Genomic DNA, 16,999 nt, shown 5'->3' with positions numbered 1-16,999 from the left:
ACTTAGATCAGGTACAGCAAGCAATAAGAACAAGGGAGCTCTACAGCTTAGGCTGAGAGCCAGCTGGCTTCATAGCTCTAGCTGTAGTGGCTCCTACCCCAAGATCCCAGGTTCAAATCCATCTGGTGGTGATTACAGGAAGCTTATCCAGGATTTCAATTGGGTCTCTGAAGGTTGGGATGTGATTCCTCAGCTAGGGGAAGTATGTAACCCACACACCTAGTGTGGGTCACTGTCCCATGTGCTTGCACTTAGACCACTTACGATAAGAGCAAGGAAGCTTTTCAGCCTAGGCTGAGTGCCAGCTGGCTTCATATCTCAAGCTGCAGAGCAGTGTTTCTTAAACTGTGTTCTGAGGCAGTCGGAGGTGTGCCGTGGAGAAAAACAGAAATCAAATTGGCCCCCCTGACCTTTTTCTTTCCTCGATAACTTTTCCCTGACCCTTCTTCCAGGGGCGGATGAGAGTGCCGCGGGGCCCCGGGCAGCGAAATTTCGCGGGGGCCACCCTTTGACACGGTGCATGTGCCACGGCACATGCGCGGGACCTCGGGAAGCGCAGGGCCCGGGGAAGCCACCCCGCTCGCCCTGCCCTAAATCCGCCACTGCCTTCTTCCCACCCCCCAAACCTTTTTTTTTGCTCAACCAAAAATCTTTGGTGTTCCTCATAATAAAAAAAATTATTGTTTGGTTTTTTTCCTTGGTCTTAAAAAGTTTAAGAAGCACTGCTGTAGAGACTCCTACACTGAGCTCCCAGGTTCAAATCTATCTGGTGGCAGTTACACAGAGATTGCCTTTCAGAGTCAAACTAAGTCCATCCTTACACTTGTAGGCTTAACCACAAAAGGCTAGTATGTATAAATATATATAGGATGGAGAGGAGCCAAAGTAATATTATTCCTGCTCTCTGCACACACAGACACACTCCACATAACCTCAGAATCACAAACAGGCCTCTGCAGATTGAGGGAGATGTCTTTGGCAAGGCAGTTGTGTGTCAGAGCCAGCTGTTCTATGTAGCATTATTTGCTTTTAAGCCCACAAAGAGAAGCTGTCAGCATTAACCCAGGGGTTCCTATTCCATACTTAAAACACATTTATGTATGGGCCAAAAGACCAGGCCTTGGTGTGGAGAACATGCCCCCTGAGGGAAGCATGCTACTTACCTTAGAAGACCCCAAAGGATCACTGAATGTTCATTCTGTTATAGAGATGTTTCATCATGACACACGTTTTGTCATTTCTATTTAACATTATTTAAACGTTATTTAAACGTCATTCCTAATCCCAATTACCTCATGTGTGGAAACTTCTAGAATGAAAGTTGGTAAAAACAGGATCCCTAAGGCCCTCGGGTTTCCTCGGGGATAAAACATTAAGGGAAGGGGGAGACTAAAGAATGCAGTCACATATTTTGCTGTCACATCAGAATGTGATACCATGACAAGGTTTTGTGAAGAAAACTCATTGCTAAATCACTGAGATTCAGGTTCTGTTGTGGAATCAGACCTCAAGAAAAATGCTACTGGAATGTACATTAAAAAAATATATAGTTAATATTTTGAACCTCACCTTCCTGTGTTGTGAAGTCATCTTCGGCAAATTTATTGAAGTTGCCACAAAGGCCACACGTTTTATTATAGTGCTTGTCTGCAAACAGTATTTGAATATTCCCACTGCTGTCAATCTTCACCATAAAGCCATGGTCCTCACTGGATATCTTATAATAACCTGCCTGGGTCTCTACAAATATCCCCTGGGAGGCAAAGGGTATGGAAACCCTGTTAAGAAAAATAAAAATTGCTCAGGATGTGATGCCAAAAACAACACGAAAACCACACTTTCTAGCTCACCTCATTCACTTTTGCACTGCCTACCTTTTGTCCCCCTGGGTCACAGTTCCATCTAAAGCCAAGTGAATATCAAAATATTCTCCCAGATACACAGAGAAGCTGTTTCTTCTTCCATTCTGGTAGTCACCTGCAAAGACACAAGAGATTTGTTTTTCTTTTTATTAAATTGAGCTTCTTCTGCTTGATTGTTGTTCTTTTCAAATGCATTCAGATTTAGAGAGCATTGCCTTGATTTATACAAACGTGAACCCCAAATAATAATTATTGTTCATTATTTGTAGGCTAGCAGTGCTGGTATACCCTCTGAGATCAGGGCTCCATTGTGCCAGACACAATATAAACACAGAGGAGAAGAGAGTCCCAAACCCAAGCTCAAAATGGCTAAAAAATAACTCACCACCACCACCACCAAGCCACCTCTTTACTACATTTCTCAAGCCCTGTGGATAACTCCACCGGCCTGCCTGCCTGCCTATCTCTCAGCATCATAGCCACTGTGTTATCTTCAGCTCAGACCTCTCTTCTTTAGGTCCTCGCATCCAAGACGCATCTAAATTACACAGATATAGCATCTCTAAGATATGGCCATTCGTTCCTATCAATCCACAAGCTAAACTTTCATCCAAGCTCTCATCATCTTGTATCCTGATTACTAATACATCCCATCCTTGGCCCATGACAAATGCAATCTTGCTCCACCATACCCCATTCAGAATGCTGCTGCAAAGATCATTTTCTTAGCTCAGTGATTTGCAACCTGTGGTATGTGGACCCTTCAGGGTCTGCAGATGCTACCTAAGATTTCCAAAGGGGTCTGGTTCCGATAAACAACATTGTTTAGGATCCACAAATGGAAAAAGGTTGAGAAACATAGTCCTAAGCCATCATTTTGACCATAGTCAATCCATTACCTTCAATCCCTCAACTAGATTCCCCATTTCTTTGTTTCGAGCATAAAGTTAACTGTCTTCACTATCAAGACACCCAAAGGTCAATCCACACCCTACTTCTCATCTCTCATTCACTGCCAAGCTGTTGATGTTCATCTCCAATTGGCCCATCATTCCAGCCTCCATCACTCGTTAAACTGTCGAACACACGTCTTTGTGCTTTCTCCTATTTTGCCACTCGTATGTGGGGGGTCAGAAACATTTGCACAGCTACCAACCTCAACCACTTTCAAATCCCTCCTGAAAATTCTCCTTTGCCATGATGCCGACAATAAACTTGGTACCTGCCGGGGTTTTGTGATCATTGCCTGTCTTACTGACAAACACTATCTCACTGTTTCCTTGCGCTCCAACATGTGCCTGTATCTATCTATTGTTGTATGCTTAGATTAAAAGCTCAGTGGACAGAGGCCATATTATTATTATTATACGAGGGTACTTTGGTCCATGACTGGGGACCAGTGTTCCCTCTAAGCTGTGGGGCAGCACAGCTTCACAGGTGATTAATCAGCCCCGCCCAGTCACCTCCATGCACCTGAGCACTGAGCCTCTGAGTGGACAGGGCTGATTAATCCCCTGTGAAGCTGTGCATAGAGGGAACCCTGCTGGGACTGGTGAGCAGTACAGTAATACAAACAATGAAGAGTTTACACTCCCTGTAGAGGAGACAAAGCATTACTCAGCAGAGTTAAGAAAAAACTAGCAGATGCAGGAGGGAGTCTCAGAGCGCAGGTTAGCTGATTCAGGCATGCCCTACAAGGCTAAAAACAGCAGCGTTGACATTCAGGCTCACACCAAAGCCTGGGTTCTGAGATCTAGTTAGGAGGAAGGTTCCAGAGCCCGGACTACACTGCTAATGTTAGCCGTGGAGTGCAAACCTGAACCACCTGACACGTCCTTTAAGACTTGTTACCAAGGGGGTTTGTTTCGTTTTGTTCTGTAGTGTAGACGTGCCCTTAAGACCCTGTGAGGTGGGAGAGTCCCAGATCCTGGGATGTAGTCCAAGCCCAGAAGCCTACACTGAAATGAAACAGCCCTGCACTGGCCAATCACAGCTTTTTAACGATAGTGTAGATAGACCTTAAGACTACTCTCCATGTGGAAAGTTAAACACGTGATTAATCTGTACAGTGTTGAGGCTGTACTGATGAGTTATGCCTGAAAAACTGCCTGTGTAGCTAACTGAATTTTTAACCCATTTTGCTTTGACTCTTTTCACATCCTTTTTGCGGTCACTTTCTGCAGTGGGTCACATTGGCAAGGCTATTTATGGGAAACTTTAATTTTAAGTGAATAATGCAGAATATTTGCACAAAAGAAAAGTGAGAAGTTGATGTGGCCCCTGACTGAGAAGGAAAAAGACACTTGCCTCGCATACCACACCCTAGGGGTGGGGGTGGGGGTGGGGTGCAGGCTAATAGATTTCGTATGCTTCAGCCCCTTCCCAATGCTGGGGGGTTCCTGAGCCTCGGGGGCCGGATCCAGGCAAGCCGAGGGGGTCACATCCAGCCCCCGGGCCTCAGTTTCCCCACCCCTGCCCTAATAGTTAGATTGGTTTAAACCCTGAAGCACAGGGTATTTAAATGACTGCCTGAACCTTAGCCGGACATTCTTTTCATCCACATAAACATCCATTCCTTCTTTGAATCTCAGTGAATTCTTGGCTTCAATGTTATCCTGTGCCAGTGAGTTCCACAGTCTAATTACCTGTTGAATGAAATTTGTATGTTGCTATCGCAGTGAAAGGGACTAGTAGCCAAGTAGATTCTTATGGTTTCACATGGGATCTTATACAGGGCAGCTAGCTCATCCTGCCTCAGCTACTCTACTATTTTTAGCACACTAGCTCAATCTGAATTAATGCTAATGTCTAACATTTCCTCTAACTGGAAGCTATACAGGTTGGACCTCCCTGGTCTGGCACCCTCAGGACCTGACTGGTCCCAAACAAAGGGTTTTGCCGGACCCGAGGCTCTTCTCCTGACCTGTGCTAAACCGCTGCTCTCCCCTCCCCACTGCATCTGCTGCTAGGGCTCCAGCCCACCCCATTGCTGCCTGGTTGCTCCCTGGGCTGGAACTCTCCAGCTCCTGCTGGCCTTGCTGCTGCTGGGGCTGAAGTTGCATGGCAAGGGCCAGAGCTCCCTGTCTACCACCAGGGCTGCAGCTGCATGGCAGGAACTGGAGCAGTGTGGACAGAGCTAGAGCTGCCTGTCCACTACTGGGACTGGAGCTATGCAGCCAGGGCTGGAGCTTCCTGACTGGCACTGGGACGAGAGCTGTGCAGCTGCTGCAAGCCCCCTGCTACTGCCCAGCTGCGCCCTTCCCCCCGCCCCCCCACCACACACACATACAGAGCTCCTGGCTGAGCCACCGCCTTCCCCCCCACCCCACTGCACTCCTGCTCCATGGCCAGACCTCCCTATACCTGGACTCTATGGTCCAGGAACATCTGTGGTCCTGCCAGACCATGGATGTTGCTGGACCAGAGAGGCCTGCTTAAGAGAGGTACAACCTGTACCTTCAACTTAAGGGAAGACAAACCCTAGGTTTCCTGGAACAAAGGCTGACCTTAAATATACTTGTGCCTCACAGGCTTCTGTGCTGAGTAGATAGACTATCAAAGGATTTAGCATTCAATCTGCATGAATTTTTATGGGAGTCATGTGGCTAAATCCCTTAGGGCATGTCTACACTACAAAGTTAATTCGAACTAACAGCCGTTAGTTCGAATTAATTTTCAAAGGCGCTACACAGGCAAACCGCTAGTTTGAACTTAATTCGAACTAGGTAAACCTCATTCTACGAGGAGTAATGCCTAGTTCGAATTAAGTAGTTCGAATTAAGGGCTGTGTAGCCACTTAATTCGAACTAGTGGGAGGCTAGCCCTTCCCAGCTTGCCCTGGTGGCCACTCTGGGCACCACCAGGGAAACTCATCTGCCCCCCTCCCAGCTCCAGAGCCCTCAAAGGGGCACGGGCTGGCTACGGTGCCCATGCCAGGTGCAAGCCTGCCAGCACCCAGCCAGCAGACCCTGCACCTGGCACGGCACGAGCCAGCCACCCACTGCCACCCAGCCCTCCGCCTCTTCCCGGGACCAGGATGGCAGCTCCCAGGAGCCTGCCCGGGGCCACAAGAGGCGGGCGCCCGTCTGGTCTAGTGCAGAGATCGTGGACCTCATCCAGGTTTGGGGGGAGGCCTCCAAAGTCCACGACCTCCGCACTAGGCACAGGAAAGTGGCCGTCTAGGGCAGGATAGCTGCCAGCCTGGCCACCAAAGGCCACATGCGAACCCAGGAGCAGGTTTGCATGAAAATCAAGGTAGTCCAGTGAGCCCCCCCGACCCTGAGCCCTGAGCTTAGAACATAAGAATGGCTGTACTGGGTCAGACCAAAGGTCCATCTAGCCCAGTAGCCTGTCTGCCGACAGCGGCCCACACTAAGTACCCTGAAGAGGATGGACCGAAGACAATGACCAAGCCATTTGTCTCATGCCATCCCTCTCCAGCCTTCCACAAACAGAGGCCAGGGACACCATTTCTACCCCCTGGCTAATACCACTCCATGGACCCAACCTCCATGACTTTATCTAACTTCTCTTTAAACTCTGTTATAGTTCTAGCCTTCACAGCCTCCTGTGGCAAGGAGTTCCACAGGTTGACTATTTGCTTTGTGAAGAAGAACTTTCTATTATTAGTTTGAAGCCTGCTACCCATTAATTTCATTTGGTGTCCTCTAGTCCTTATATTATGGAAACTAATGAAGAACTTTTCTTTATGCACTCTCTCTACACCACTCATGCTTTTATAGACCTCTATCATATCCCCCCTCAGTCTTCTCTTTTCTAAGCTGAACAGTCCCCGTCTCTTTAGCCTCTCTTCATATGGGACCTCTTCCAAACCCCTAATCATTTTAGTTGCCCTTTTCTGAACCCTTTCCAAGGCCAAAATATCTTTTCTGGGGTGAGGAGATCACATTTGTACACAGTACTGAAGATATGGCGTACCATAGTTTGATACTTCCCCTCCTCCTTCTTCCCCTGGCTTCCCCCTTCCAGCTCCCTCCTCCCAGGTTTTCCCCTCCCCTCTCCCACCTTCTCTCTTCCCCTCTCCCACCTCCTTTTCCCAGTCTCCCCAGAGGTTAATTCCCTCCCCCCCCGCCCAGTTTTGTTAAATAAAGAGAGTTTCTATTTTTGAACACACATGATGTATATTTTTTACATCAGGAAGGGGGGCTAGAAAGGGGTAAGTGGAAGGAGGTGAGGGAGGAATGGGGTACGGGCCCCCGATGAGGAGGACTGGGGTGGCTTTGCGGGCTCCTCGGGGTGGAAGATCTCCTGCAGCCCCCCGATTGACCTCCCCGGATGGCAGCCTGAGGCAAGTGCAGCCGGGCTGATGGCCGAGTGCTGTGATGTGCCGAGTGTGGGCATTCGGGGCACTCCAAGCCAGGACTGCTTTGCTGTCCCTCATCGAGGCAGACAAGCAAGCGGGGAACCCTGAGAACTGTCTGTCCGGGGTGGGGGTCAGGTCCCTTTAAGCACAGCCCTCGGCTAGCCTGAGGCAGCAGCTCCACACTCTAAGTCCTAACCTGATGTCCTGCCAGCACTGCTTCCGGCCAGCCTTAACTTCGGTTCAGGGTCCACTCAATGTGGACATGCTAGTTCAAATTAGCAAAATGCTAATTTGAACTAGTTTTTAGGACTAGATGCACTAGTTCGAATTAACTAATTTGAATTGTTAGTTCAAATTAGTGCTGTAGACATACCCTTAGTCTGCTTTGAAAATCTTCTCTATCCTGGCAACACTTAAAATACTGCCCACTTTTCCTCATTACACAAGAGCGAATGAGGAAATCTCTGTTCTACAGTAATTTATCAAGACAAGAACCATTAAAAGCCACTTTGGAGAAACAGGAGGTCTTTGTAGATAGGTCCGTAGAGCCGCCAAGACTCATTGGTTTAGCTGTCCTTCCTCTCTGGCAAAAGGCAGCATTGGAAACTTTACTAGTGTTCTTCCCCCCATGTGGAAGAACTAATAGAGGGGGATACTGAAGTCCCAATAATGTTCCATATTTGCTGCTCTCTGACATCCTACTCCAACTCACCTATTAGCGTGAAGGAACGCTTGTGACAGTCTCCAGCCAGGAGGTAACTGCAGTCCCCAGCAAAGTCATAGAAAGACTCATCAAATGTTTTGATGTGATCATCTCCAAAAAGACTGCAGCGGGGAAGAGATGGCTCCTCTGTTTGTCCCTCTGCCAGCAACAAATCTGATGATCCTGGATATCAAAGCACAATTTGATATGTAAAAATCAAGCAATTGTTTTATCACCTGGGAGCTTCATGTGACGGTCTATGGGTCAAGTTCTCAGCTGGTATAAATCAGCCAACTTCAGTTGAGTTCCATGCAGTCTTAAAATTCACTGTCCCAACAGTTCAGCATGGGGAAATCTGTGGAGCTACTTGAGTGGCTACAATGGAACTGTCCCATTTTTTACCAGCAGAACAAAAGATCCACTCCAAGGTCAATTTACATTAGGGCTGAATATCTGGCCTATATTTTACAGAAATTGTCTGAGCATATTATTCAACAGGGCAGACGGACATTTTTCTGAATGAAATTCTGGGATTTGACTAATGACCTCAGATATGCCACTGTAATAAATATAATTTTTAAAGTACTTACTGGAACCTGATTAGAATGAAAATAATCAAATACCCACTGAAAACATAAGTGCTGGAAATGGCAGCATTATACACATTTTCAGCCAATCCCTGACCTCGGTTACATACCATGTGACTCAGTTGGACCAAATTGTGCAGATAAGCACACAGCTGGCCAAGTTATGCAAATACATTTCCTGGAATATCTGTTCCAATTTAAATATGAATTTACTTTGGCTCTATGCATGTCCCTTTTGTATTTGCTTTCCTGAAACATTTCACTCGTTAACACCTATTACGCTAGGTCAAAATTTTCTAACTTTGGTGCTTAAAGGTAATGACATAACTCCACATTTTAAGCATATAAATCAGGCTCCTATCCTGCAAGTTACTACATAGGATGATCCTCCACTGATTCGAGGATTCGAGGGTCCACCTTTTAATTGTAACTTGCAGGATCCAGGCCTAAGTAGCATGATTTTAAGGAGGTGCTGAACAATTGAAACATCTATTCAAATACCTAAGTTTCAAAATGTTGACTCTAATTTTTACACAGAACATAATCTTGATATGCCAATCTATATATATTAGTTAATGGTGAGAGTCTCTAATAAAAAAAACACCCTTAATTAATGGTCATGCAGCACCTTAGAGACTAACAAAAATGTAGATGGTATCCTGAGCTTTTGTGGCACAACCCAGTAAGTGAATGGATATCTAAATCAGAACTTCTTTTTCTCCTTATTTCTATTTCAAATGCTTCTAACTACTTCAGAAAATGAGTTTCATGCTGGCAAACTTCCATACCTGCAGAGTCCCATTCAACTCACCAGGGCATTACTCATAGTCCATGTCAGCCCACTGATTTAAATGGGAGTCAGTGAGAGGGAAGGATTTTGCCCGCAGCACATTTGGTGCAGAGCACAGGCAATAAGTAACAGCTCTCTTCATGTCTTTGGACACTGATGGTATTGTTGCCATAGTAAGTTTGGCAGAATTATATAAGGAATAAAGAAATTATTGTAAAAGGAATAAAAAGTTCCATTTGCTTAAGTATTAGAAACTACATGCATTCCTACCTGTTATTACAATGGGCAGTGCTAACTCTATTAGCAGGACTGTGAAGGAGATCATCTGTTATAATAAAAGAGATGTTAGAACATTCATTGTCAATATTTAACATACTGAGAACTATTTGGGGGGGGGCGCTCATTTTGATTCTTAACAAGAGTTTGTTTTTTTGTCCTCATGAATTTCTTTGTATTAGAATCATAGAACACTAGAACTGGGAGGGACCTCGAAAGGTCATCAAGTCCAGTCACCTGCCCTCACAGCAGGACCAAGCACCGTCTAGATCATCCCTGAGGGTATGTCTATACTGCCACCCTAGTTGGAACTAGGGTGGCCAATGGAGGCATTCGAAGTTGCAAATGAAGCCCGGGATTTAAATATCCCGGGCTTCATTTGCATCTTGCCGGGTGCCGCCATTTTTAAATCCCCATTAATGCGGACTCCGTGCCCGTGGCTACATGCAGCACAGAGTAGGTAGTTCGAATTAGGCTCTCTAATTTGAGCTACCGGTACACCTCGTTCCATGAAAAATCAGGAAAGAGATCTTGGAGTTATCGTGGATAGTTCTCTGAAAACTTCCACACAGTGTGCAGCAGCGGTCAAAAAGGCAAATAGGATGTTAGGAATTATTAAGAAAGGAATAGAAAATAAAACACAGAATATCTTACTGCCCCTGTATAAAACTATGGTACGCCCACATCTTGAATACTGTGTACAGATCTGGTCTCCTCACCTCAAAAAAGATATTTTGGCCTTGGAAAGGGTTCAGAAAAGGGCAACTAAAATGATTAGGGGTTTGGAACAGGTCCCATAAGAAGAGAGGTTAAAGCGACTGGGACTTTTCAGTTTAGAAAAGAGGAGACTGAGGGGGGATATGATAGAGGTATATAAAATCATAAGTGGTATGGAGAGGGTGAATAAAGAAAAGTTATTTATTAGTTCCCATAATAGAAGAACTAGAGGACACCAATTGAAATTAATGGGTAGCAGTTTTAAAACTAATAAAAGAAAGTTCTTCTTCACACAGCGTATAGTCAACCTGTGGAACTCCTTGCCAGAGGAGGCTGTGAAGGCTAGGAGTATAACAGAGTTTAAAGAGAAGCTAGCTAATTTCCTGGAGGTTAGGTCCATAAAAAGCTATTAGCCAGGGGATAGAAATGGTGTCCCTGGCCTCTGTTTGTCAGAGGCTGGAGAAGGAAGGCAGGAGACAAATCTCTTGATCGTTGTCTTCGATCCACCCCCTCTGGGGGACCTGGTGCTGGCCACTGTCGGCAGACAGGCTACTGGGCTAGATGGACCTTTTGTCTGACCCAGTACAGCCGTTCTTATGTTCTTACGTTCCCTCATAGGTTATATTTTAATCTTTTTTGTTGTTGTTGCTTTCTCTGGACTCTCTCCAATGTTCCCACATCTTTCTTGAAATGTGGTGCCCAGATCTGGACACAATACTCCAACTGAGGCATAATCAGCGCAGAGTAGAGTGGAAGAATGACTTCTCATGTCTTGCTCACAACACTCCTGTTAATGCATCCCAGAATCATATTTTGCTTTTTTTTTTTTTTTTTTTTTTTTTGCAACAGTGTCACACTGTTGACTCACATTTAGCTTGTGCTTCAGGTTCTGCTTCATACTGGAAAATGGAATTGTAATGGTCTTTCATGATAATCCAATAACATTACCCTACAAATCCATACTTTAAAAGAAAAGCATAATGGTGTTTTCCATTTTCAGTAAGTAACATGAGCTATCAGCACAGGATCAATGGGATGGCTGTATGATTCTAATTTACTTGGTGTCTACCTTGGGCTGTATACACCTCACGCTACAATTGTTACCAAATTATTACAAAAATTAAAACTCTTCAATACTAAGTTTCAATTACCAACTATTTGACAGTCCAGCAAAAATAAAATTAGCTCACTCAACTGTAATACCCAGCTAGGATCTACAGACGCTACCTAAGGATTTATATTTTCCCTAATGTTTCTGGGGAAGAATTTCAGTGATGTAAGTATATGGGTCTGGACATTAGAAAGACAAGGTGGGCCTATAAATGATATTGCCTCAGGGAAGAGTGATATACAGGCAGTCCCCGGGTTACGTACAGGATAGGGACTGTAGGTTTGTTCTTAAGTTGAATTTGTATGTAAGTCGGAACTGGTACATATTGTAGGAGAAACTCTAGCCAAACATTTCTCCAGAGCTCAGTTTTATTCTCCCACACCTCACTTCCCTCAGTCCTTTATTCTCAAGCTGAGGTGTCTGCTGAGAAAAGCCACTCCGCGTCTCCCTGGTCTGCTGGGGGGAAGCAGCTAGTGCAGGGTTGCCTCACCCCGTTTGTAAGTAGGGATTCGATGTAAGTCGGATCCATGTAACCTGGGGACTGCCTGTCTATAAAGGTCCACGCTAATCTATGCAGGCAAATGTTTCCAACCCTGAACACGTTTGCACCCCTTTACAACACAAAGATGTCTGACCGCCCATTGAGATAAGTGTACACAAGGCATAGATCTGAGGTGAAATCCTGACTTCACCAAAGTCAATGGGAGTTTTACCATTTGCTTTGTTTTTCACCCTTTGCCTCTTCTAAGAGAAAGTGAACTTAAAAAGAGCCTTCCAAGGTGGCAGCCATCAAGCTGAAAAATTCTATTCACAATGGAATGTTTCTGGTAATCCTGCCCTGAAATTAAAAACTGCGCTCTTAACTTTTTCTCCCAAATTAGGCTGGAAAAAGTCATTTAAAGCCCTTTTTTTCCTTAGGAAGGAATTTCCATTTTCTAGCCAGCTCTCCCTTAGAAACACTCATAGCCAATATATTAACTCCATCAGATCACACCCAAATTTCTGTAAAAGAGAATCAACACGTAAGGCCCTTGGTAATGGAGCAAATTCTTCTCTTTTTACATGAGCCCAACTTCCACTGACTGGAGTTACATTGATCTATCTCCCATTGGGCTGTGTCTAGACTGCAGGGTTTTTTCGAAAAAAGTAGCCTTTTTTCGAAAAAACTTCTCCTGCGTCTAGACTACAGCCGTGTTCTTTCGAAATTAAATTGAAAGAACGCGACTTTTCTTTCGACGTTGGTACTCCTCATTTCACGAGGAATAACGCCTTTTATCGAAAGTGCTCTTTCGAAAAAAGGCGCTATGTAATGCAAACTGTGCTTTTTCGAAAGAGAGCAATTTTATAATCTGTTTCATAAGAAATAAATACCTTTTTCTTTGCAGAAGTTCAAACAAAATCAGCTTTTCAGATGGTCAGCTTTAGCCTAGGAAGCCATGGCTTCTTTCTCCTTCAGAAGACTGGGCTGAAATGGATTGTGACTGAAATTTTTTGTTTTTATATAAGCCAGGAACTCTTGCTCAATTAAGAGGAAAGACAACGGGAGAACCTTGCTTCCCTCTGATTCTCAACACAATAGTGCTAAACTGCTATCATGTAAATCAGTTGCCTTAATTGCCAAAAAGAAACAATGAGAGGAAATTGTATTAAATACTTACATAACAGATAAGTCTTTGAAATGGGTTTTGCATTTGTGAGTGTGAAACCTCACTGTCCAGACAAGTAATATAACATAACTACCTGAAAGAGTATTACTGACACAGAGGAATATCGGATTTCCCATACCATAATAGATCATTCCCATACCATAACAGATCCTATCTAGTACTTTTCTGCCACCCTGAAAGGACAATATGATACCTTTAAAGCAAGGTGGGAAAAATAATTCACAGAGCTAGTTATGCAATTTAGTGTTCTTTTCCTCAAACAAAAAGCACCAATCATATACTCCTGTAGCCCAAATTACTTCCACTGAGCATGTAAACTTTTTTGCACTCACTTACTTAACCTTAATTATCTGCATGGCTGCAGTTTCTGCTCATAGTTCTTAGAAATATCATGGTACTGTACAAAGAAAACAAAGGGATCATAGTTTCTTCACATTTGCATCAAGGCAAATTTCTTTCTTCCTCTCAAATGTGATCAGCTTAAAGAGTAAGCCACACCATATGATTACTTTTATTATTTTAATTTCTCTAATTAGTTTGTTATTAGTGATACCCATTTTATTTTATTGCAGAGAATGTATGGCAAGACAAGGCCATATTGTGTGGAGGTTCTGTACTCCCACTACAATTCAGTTCCTTAGTGCCCCAAGCTACTTTCCTATGTGGGATCTATTGAGACTGCTATTGCTCCATTGCAGCCCCATTGGAAAGACCCTTCCTCTGTCCAGGAAATTTTTCTCTGTCCTCAGGAAGAGACAGAATCCACGGAGAAGTTAATACAGCCTAAAGCTATACCAACTAATTTTAAGGGTCATTTCAAGCAAAAGAACAGCGGTCTAGACACAGCCCAATGGGAGATAGATCAATGTAACTCCAGTCAGTGGAAGTTGGGCTCATGTAAAAAGAGAAGAATTTGCTCCATTACCAAGGGCCTTACGTGTTGATTCTCTTTTACAGGAGAATAAATAGCAGCTGCATCACCAGCACACAAAAAAAAAAAAAAAAAAGCTGATGAGTACAACAAGTGAAAATCTGGCACTAATTAGTTTTGCTGCTGACTACAGCGGGGACAGCATTTCACCCAAAGGGTCTAAAGTATGGCCAGCTGGAAAGTTAAGGACCAGAAGCTTGACATTTAATGCAGCGTAGAAGGGGGAAGTTAAGGTTGGGGGAGTGATGTGGGGAAGGTGGAGGGGATAGGAAAAAATACATATTCTGTCTTCATTGTATGCTGTGAACCTATCTGAAAGGTTGCAGAATAACATGGCTTTATTTCACAGAGCTCATAATTCTAGCATTCCAGAGCAGAGACAAAATCCAACCCGCTTTGTTCTAAGCTAGTTCTTTGTAGAATGATTGGTTCAAACGTAGGTCGTGCACTTCCTTGAAGAGTTCACTAGACTGCAAGCAGAACCAGAAAACCCCGTACAAATTTAAAGTAATAGCTTGTAATTGTAACAGTTCTTTTGCCAAAGCAGTAAGTGGTCGAGGGCTATACAGCACTGAGGAATGGACTGGATACCTTACTTGTTCATTTCCACTGTCTCTTATGTTTGGGAAACATAGCATTGCTTTATGGAAGGGTTTCCCAACCTATGGGTCGGGACCCAAATATGGGTCGCCATTACATTTCAAAAGGGTCGCCAAGTGTCTCCCCAAGTGACTCTGCCCCTCTCCTCCCCCCATTTTTGAATTGCCTTGGGTCACCAAGTCTTCCTCAATTGTCAAAATGGGTCCCCATCTGAAAAAGGTTGGGAACCGCTGCTTTAGGGAGTTAGACAGATTCCAGTGAAACACATTATCTACCTTCACTTTTCTCAACAACACTTTTATTTGTGGCTCTACATGTAATTGTGTGCATACCTGCCACAATTGTTGGACGTGTTGATTTAGGCAAGATCCTGGAGAGATGCTAACAACCCCTTAGTGACTCATGGCAGCTTCCCCCAGAACTTCAATCTTCAATGAAATCCATAATTGTGAATGGTTGTCAACACCTTCTGTTCACTCCCAGGAAGGTGTATCCTTCAATACCCAAAGACATGCTTTCTTTCAGATAATTTCTTAGCACACATACACCTTTCCACAAAGGAACCAAATAGTAGATAATTGTTTCATTTATCCTCTTCCCTTTGTGAAATGCACAAAAAGGCACTGTGGCCAGGAGTTTCGTGCAAATCCTGCAGCTGATTGTGCCAAATCACAGCCTTAGTCAAGGCCAGTGGAACATTTTGTAGTGCCTAACTTTTAAGGATTAGATAAGGTGTGCTAGATAGATAGAAACATGTTAGATGCACTAGATACGTTAAGGAGAGACATCAGAAAAAAGAAAGAAAGAAAAAAAAGCTAACTGAGCCATGATACAAGGGACACACTTCCTTTGTTTTGCATCTGACCCAATTTTCCCATAAGAAAGGAAGTGATAATTAAAGAGTACATATATTGACTGTTATTTTTGTTTCAACATGAAGCATGGTGATGTTTGCCTAGACCTGAGGTTTGTTTATAAGTGTTAGCATGACAGGAACTACACTCATTTTTTACAATGGGAACAAATCTGGGATGATGCGTAGAGTGCCTAGAAATCCATTTCATAGCCAGTTTCTGTGATAATTGGATTAGTTTTGAGAAAGAAAGACTTTCAGCCAATAAACATTACTTTGCTGCAGATGCCCTTAGTCCTCTCAGTGCTTTCAATCAAATTAATCAAACATGACACTAGTCCTAATAAGTTGAAAGTATATTAAAACATTAAAATAATTAACAATTGCCACCATTGTTCCAGGAATGTTCCAGGCATAAACACAAGCAAAGAACTTTCACTGAAGAATTTTATACCTACACGTCTACCATATACGTATGAGATGAGAGATAAAAGTGACAATGAATTATCAACAAATAGTCTAGTATCACCTTAAAGACTTAAAGACAAAACAAGTAGATGGTATCATGAGCTTTCATGGGCACAAGCCACTTCTTCAGAATTATCAGAATGAATTATCAGACACAACTGAGCTTTTTGGATGAAGAGAATGCAGTAGGTAGATGTAATATAGATGGATTTTAAAAGCCATTAGGGCCTGAACCATAGCTCATGAAGTCAATGAACTCTCTCAGTGACTTGAATGCACTTTGGACCAAGTCCTTAATAGAATTTTCTATGAAATTTTGTTTTAAAAATGTAGCACAATTGGCTTGAAAACAAGCCCTGATATGTGAATTGAATATTATCTTAAGGGTTATAAAAAAAGAGTAATGGAAAAGATAATGTTCCCTGGGGAGATATGTAACAGTGGGTTTCCACAGCAATTGGCATTGGGGCTGATGTTATTTAACCTTTTGTTAATGATCTGGTAGTGGAGGCAGAGTAATAGCATACTAATGATTAAACTAAATTAGGGGGTCACTGGAACACCTGTGAAGGCAGAAAACACCACACAAAGGAATCTAGAGAAGTTAAAAGGAGAGATGGGGGCCAGAGAATAATGAAGTCCTTATCTACACAGAAAAGTTTTTTATCCAGTGTAATCCTAGATGTGAATTTAAACTTGACGTAATAACATTGGGACAACCTCTTCTACGGGAGCACTTATTTCAGTGTAAAAGTGCCTCTCTCTCCACCCCCGTAGCTTATGACATTTGGGAAAGGGTATAAGCTAAATTGAAAAGCCATTCTTATTTTTGGAATAAGAGTGTACAGAGCTATACTTGTATAGAGATATATAACTGGCCACATAGACAAAACTTAAATTTAAATGAAATTCATCTTTAATAAATGTATGTTAATACTTCAGGGGTGACATAAGCCAACTAGGGATATTCAAGAAGAGGTAGGACATGGAAAGAAGTAAGAGCTGAAATATACACTTCAGACTTCAGCATGAAACTGCAGAGCTGGAAGGCATATGCAAACTTGACATTTTCTTTTGGTACTCACCTTCTCATCAACTGCTGGCAGTAGGC

At 43.5% G+C, this 16,999-nt stretch overlaps 1 protein-coding gene across 1 annotated transcript in view; it reads right to left on the bottom strand.

The window, feature by feature from the left end:
* The window catches only part of VWF (von Willebrand factor), a 249,131-nt gene extending 236,236 nt beyond the window's left edge, over nucleotides 1-12,895 (bottom strand). The window contains exons 1-5 of the mRNA XM_006128153.4: nucleotides 12,741-12,895; nucleotides 9,536-9,590; nucleotides 7,898-8,071; nucleotides 1,875-1,977; nucleotides 1,570-1,778 (exon numbers count right to left, since the gene is read on the bottom strand). Of these exons, the coding sequence (XP_006128215.2) occupies nucleotides 1,570-1,778; nucleotides 1,875-1,977; nucleotides 7,898-8,071; nucleotides 9,536-9,590 (541 nt within the window). The 5' untranslated portion in view covers nucleotides 12,741-12,895. The remainder of the gene's footprint in view (nucleotides 1-1,569; nucleotides 1,779-1,874; nucleotides 1,978-7,897; nucleotides 8,072-9,535; nucleotides 9,591-12,740) is intronic.
* Nucleotides 12,896-16,999: the final 4,104 nt, after the last annotated feature.

This window comes from Pelodiscus sinensis, chromosome 1 (assembly GCF_049634645.1).
Source record: "Pelodiscus sinensis isolate JC-2024 chromosome 1, ASM4963464v1, whole genome shotgun sequence".
NCBI classification, from domain to species: Eukaryota; Metazoa; Chordata; order Testudines; family Trionychidae; genus Pelodiscus; species Pelodiscus sinensis.
Note: the sequence above shows the minus strand (reverse complement) of the source record. Positions and strands in the feature narration are given on the sequence as shown.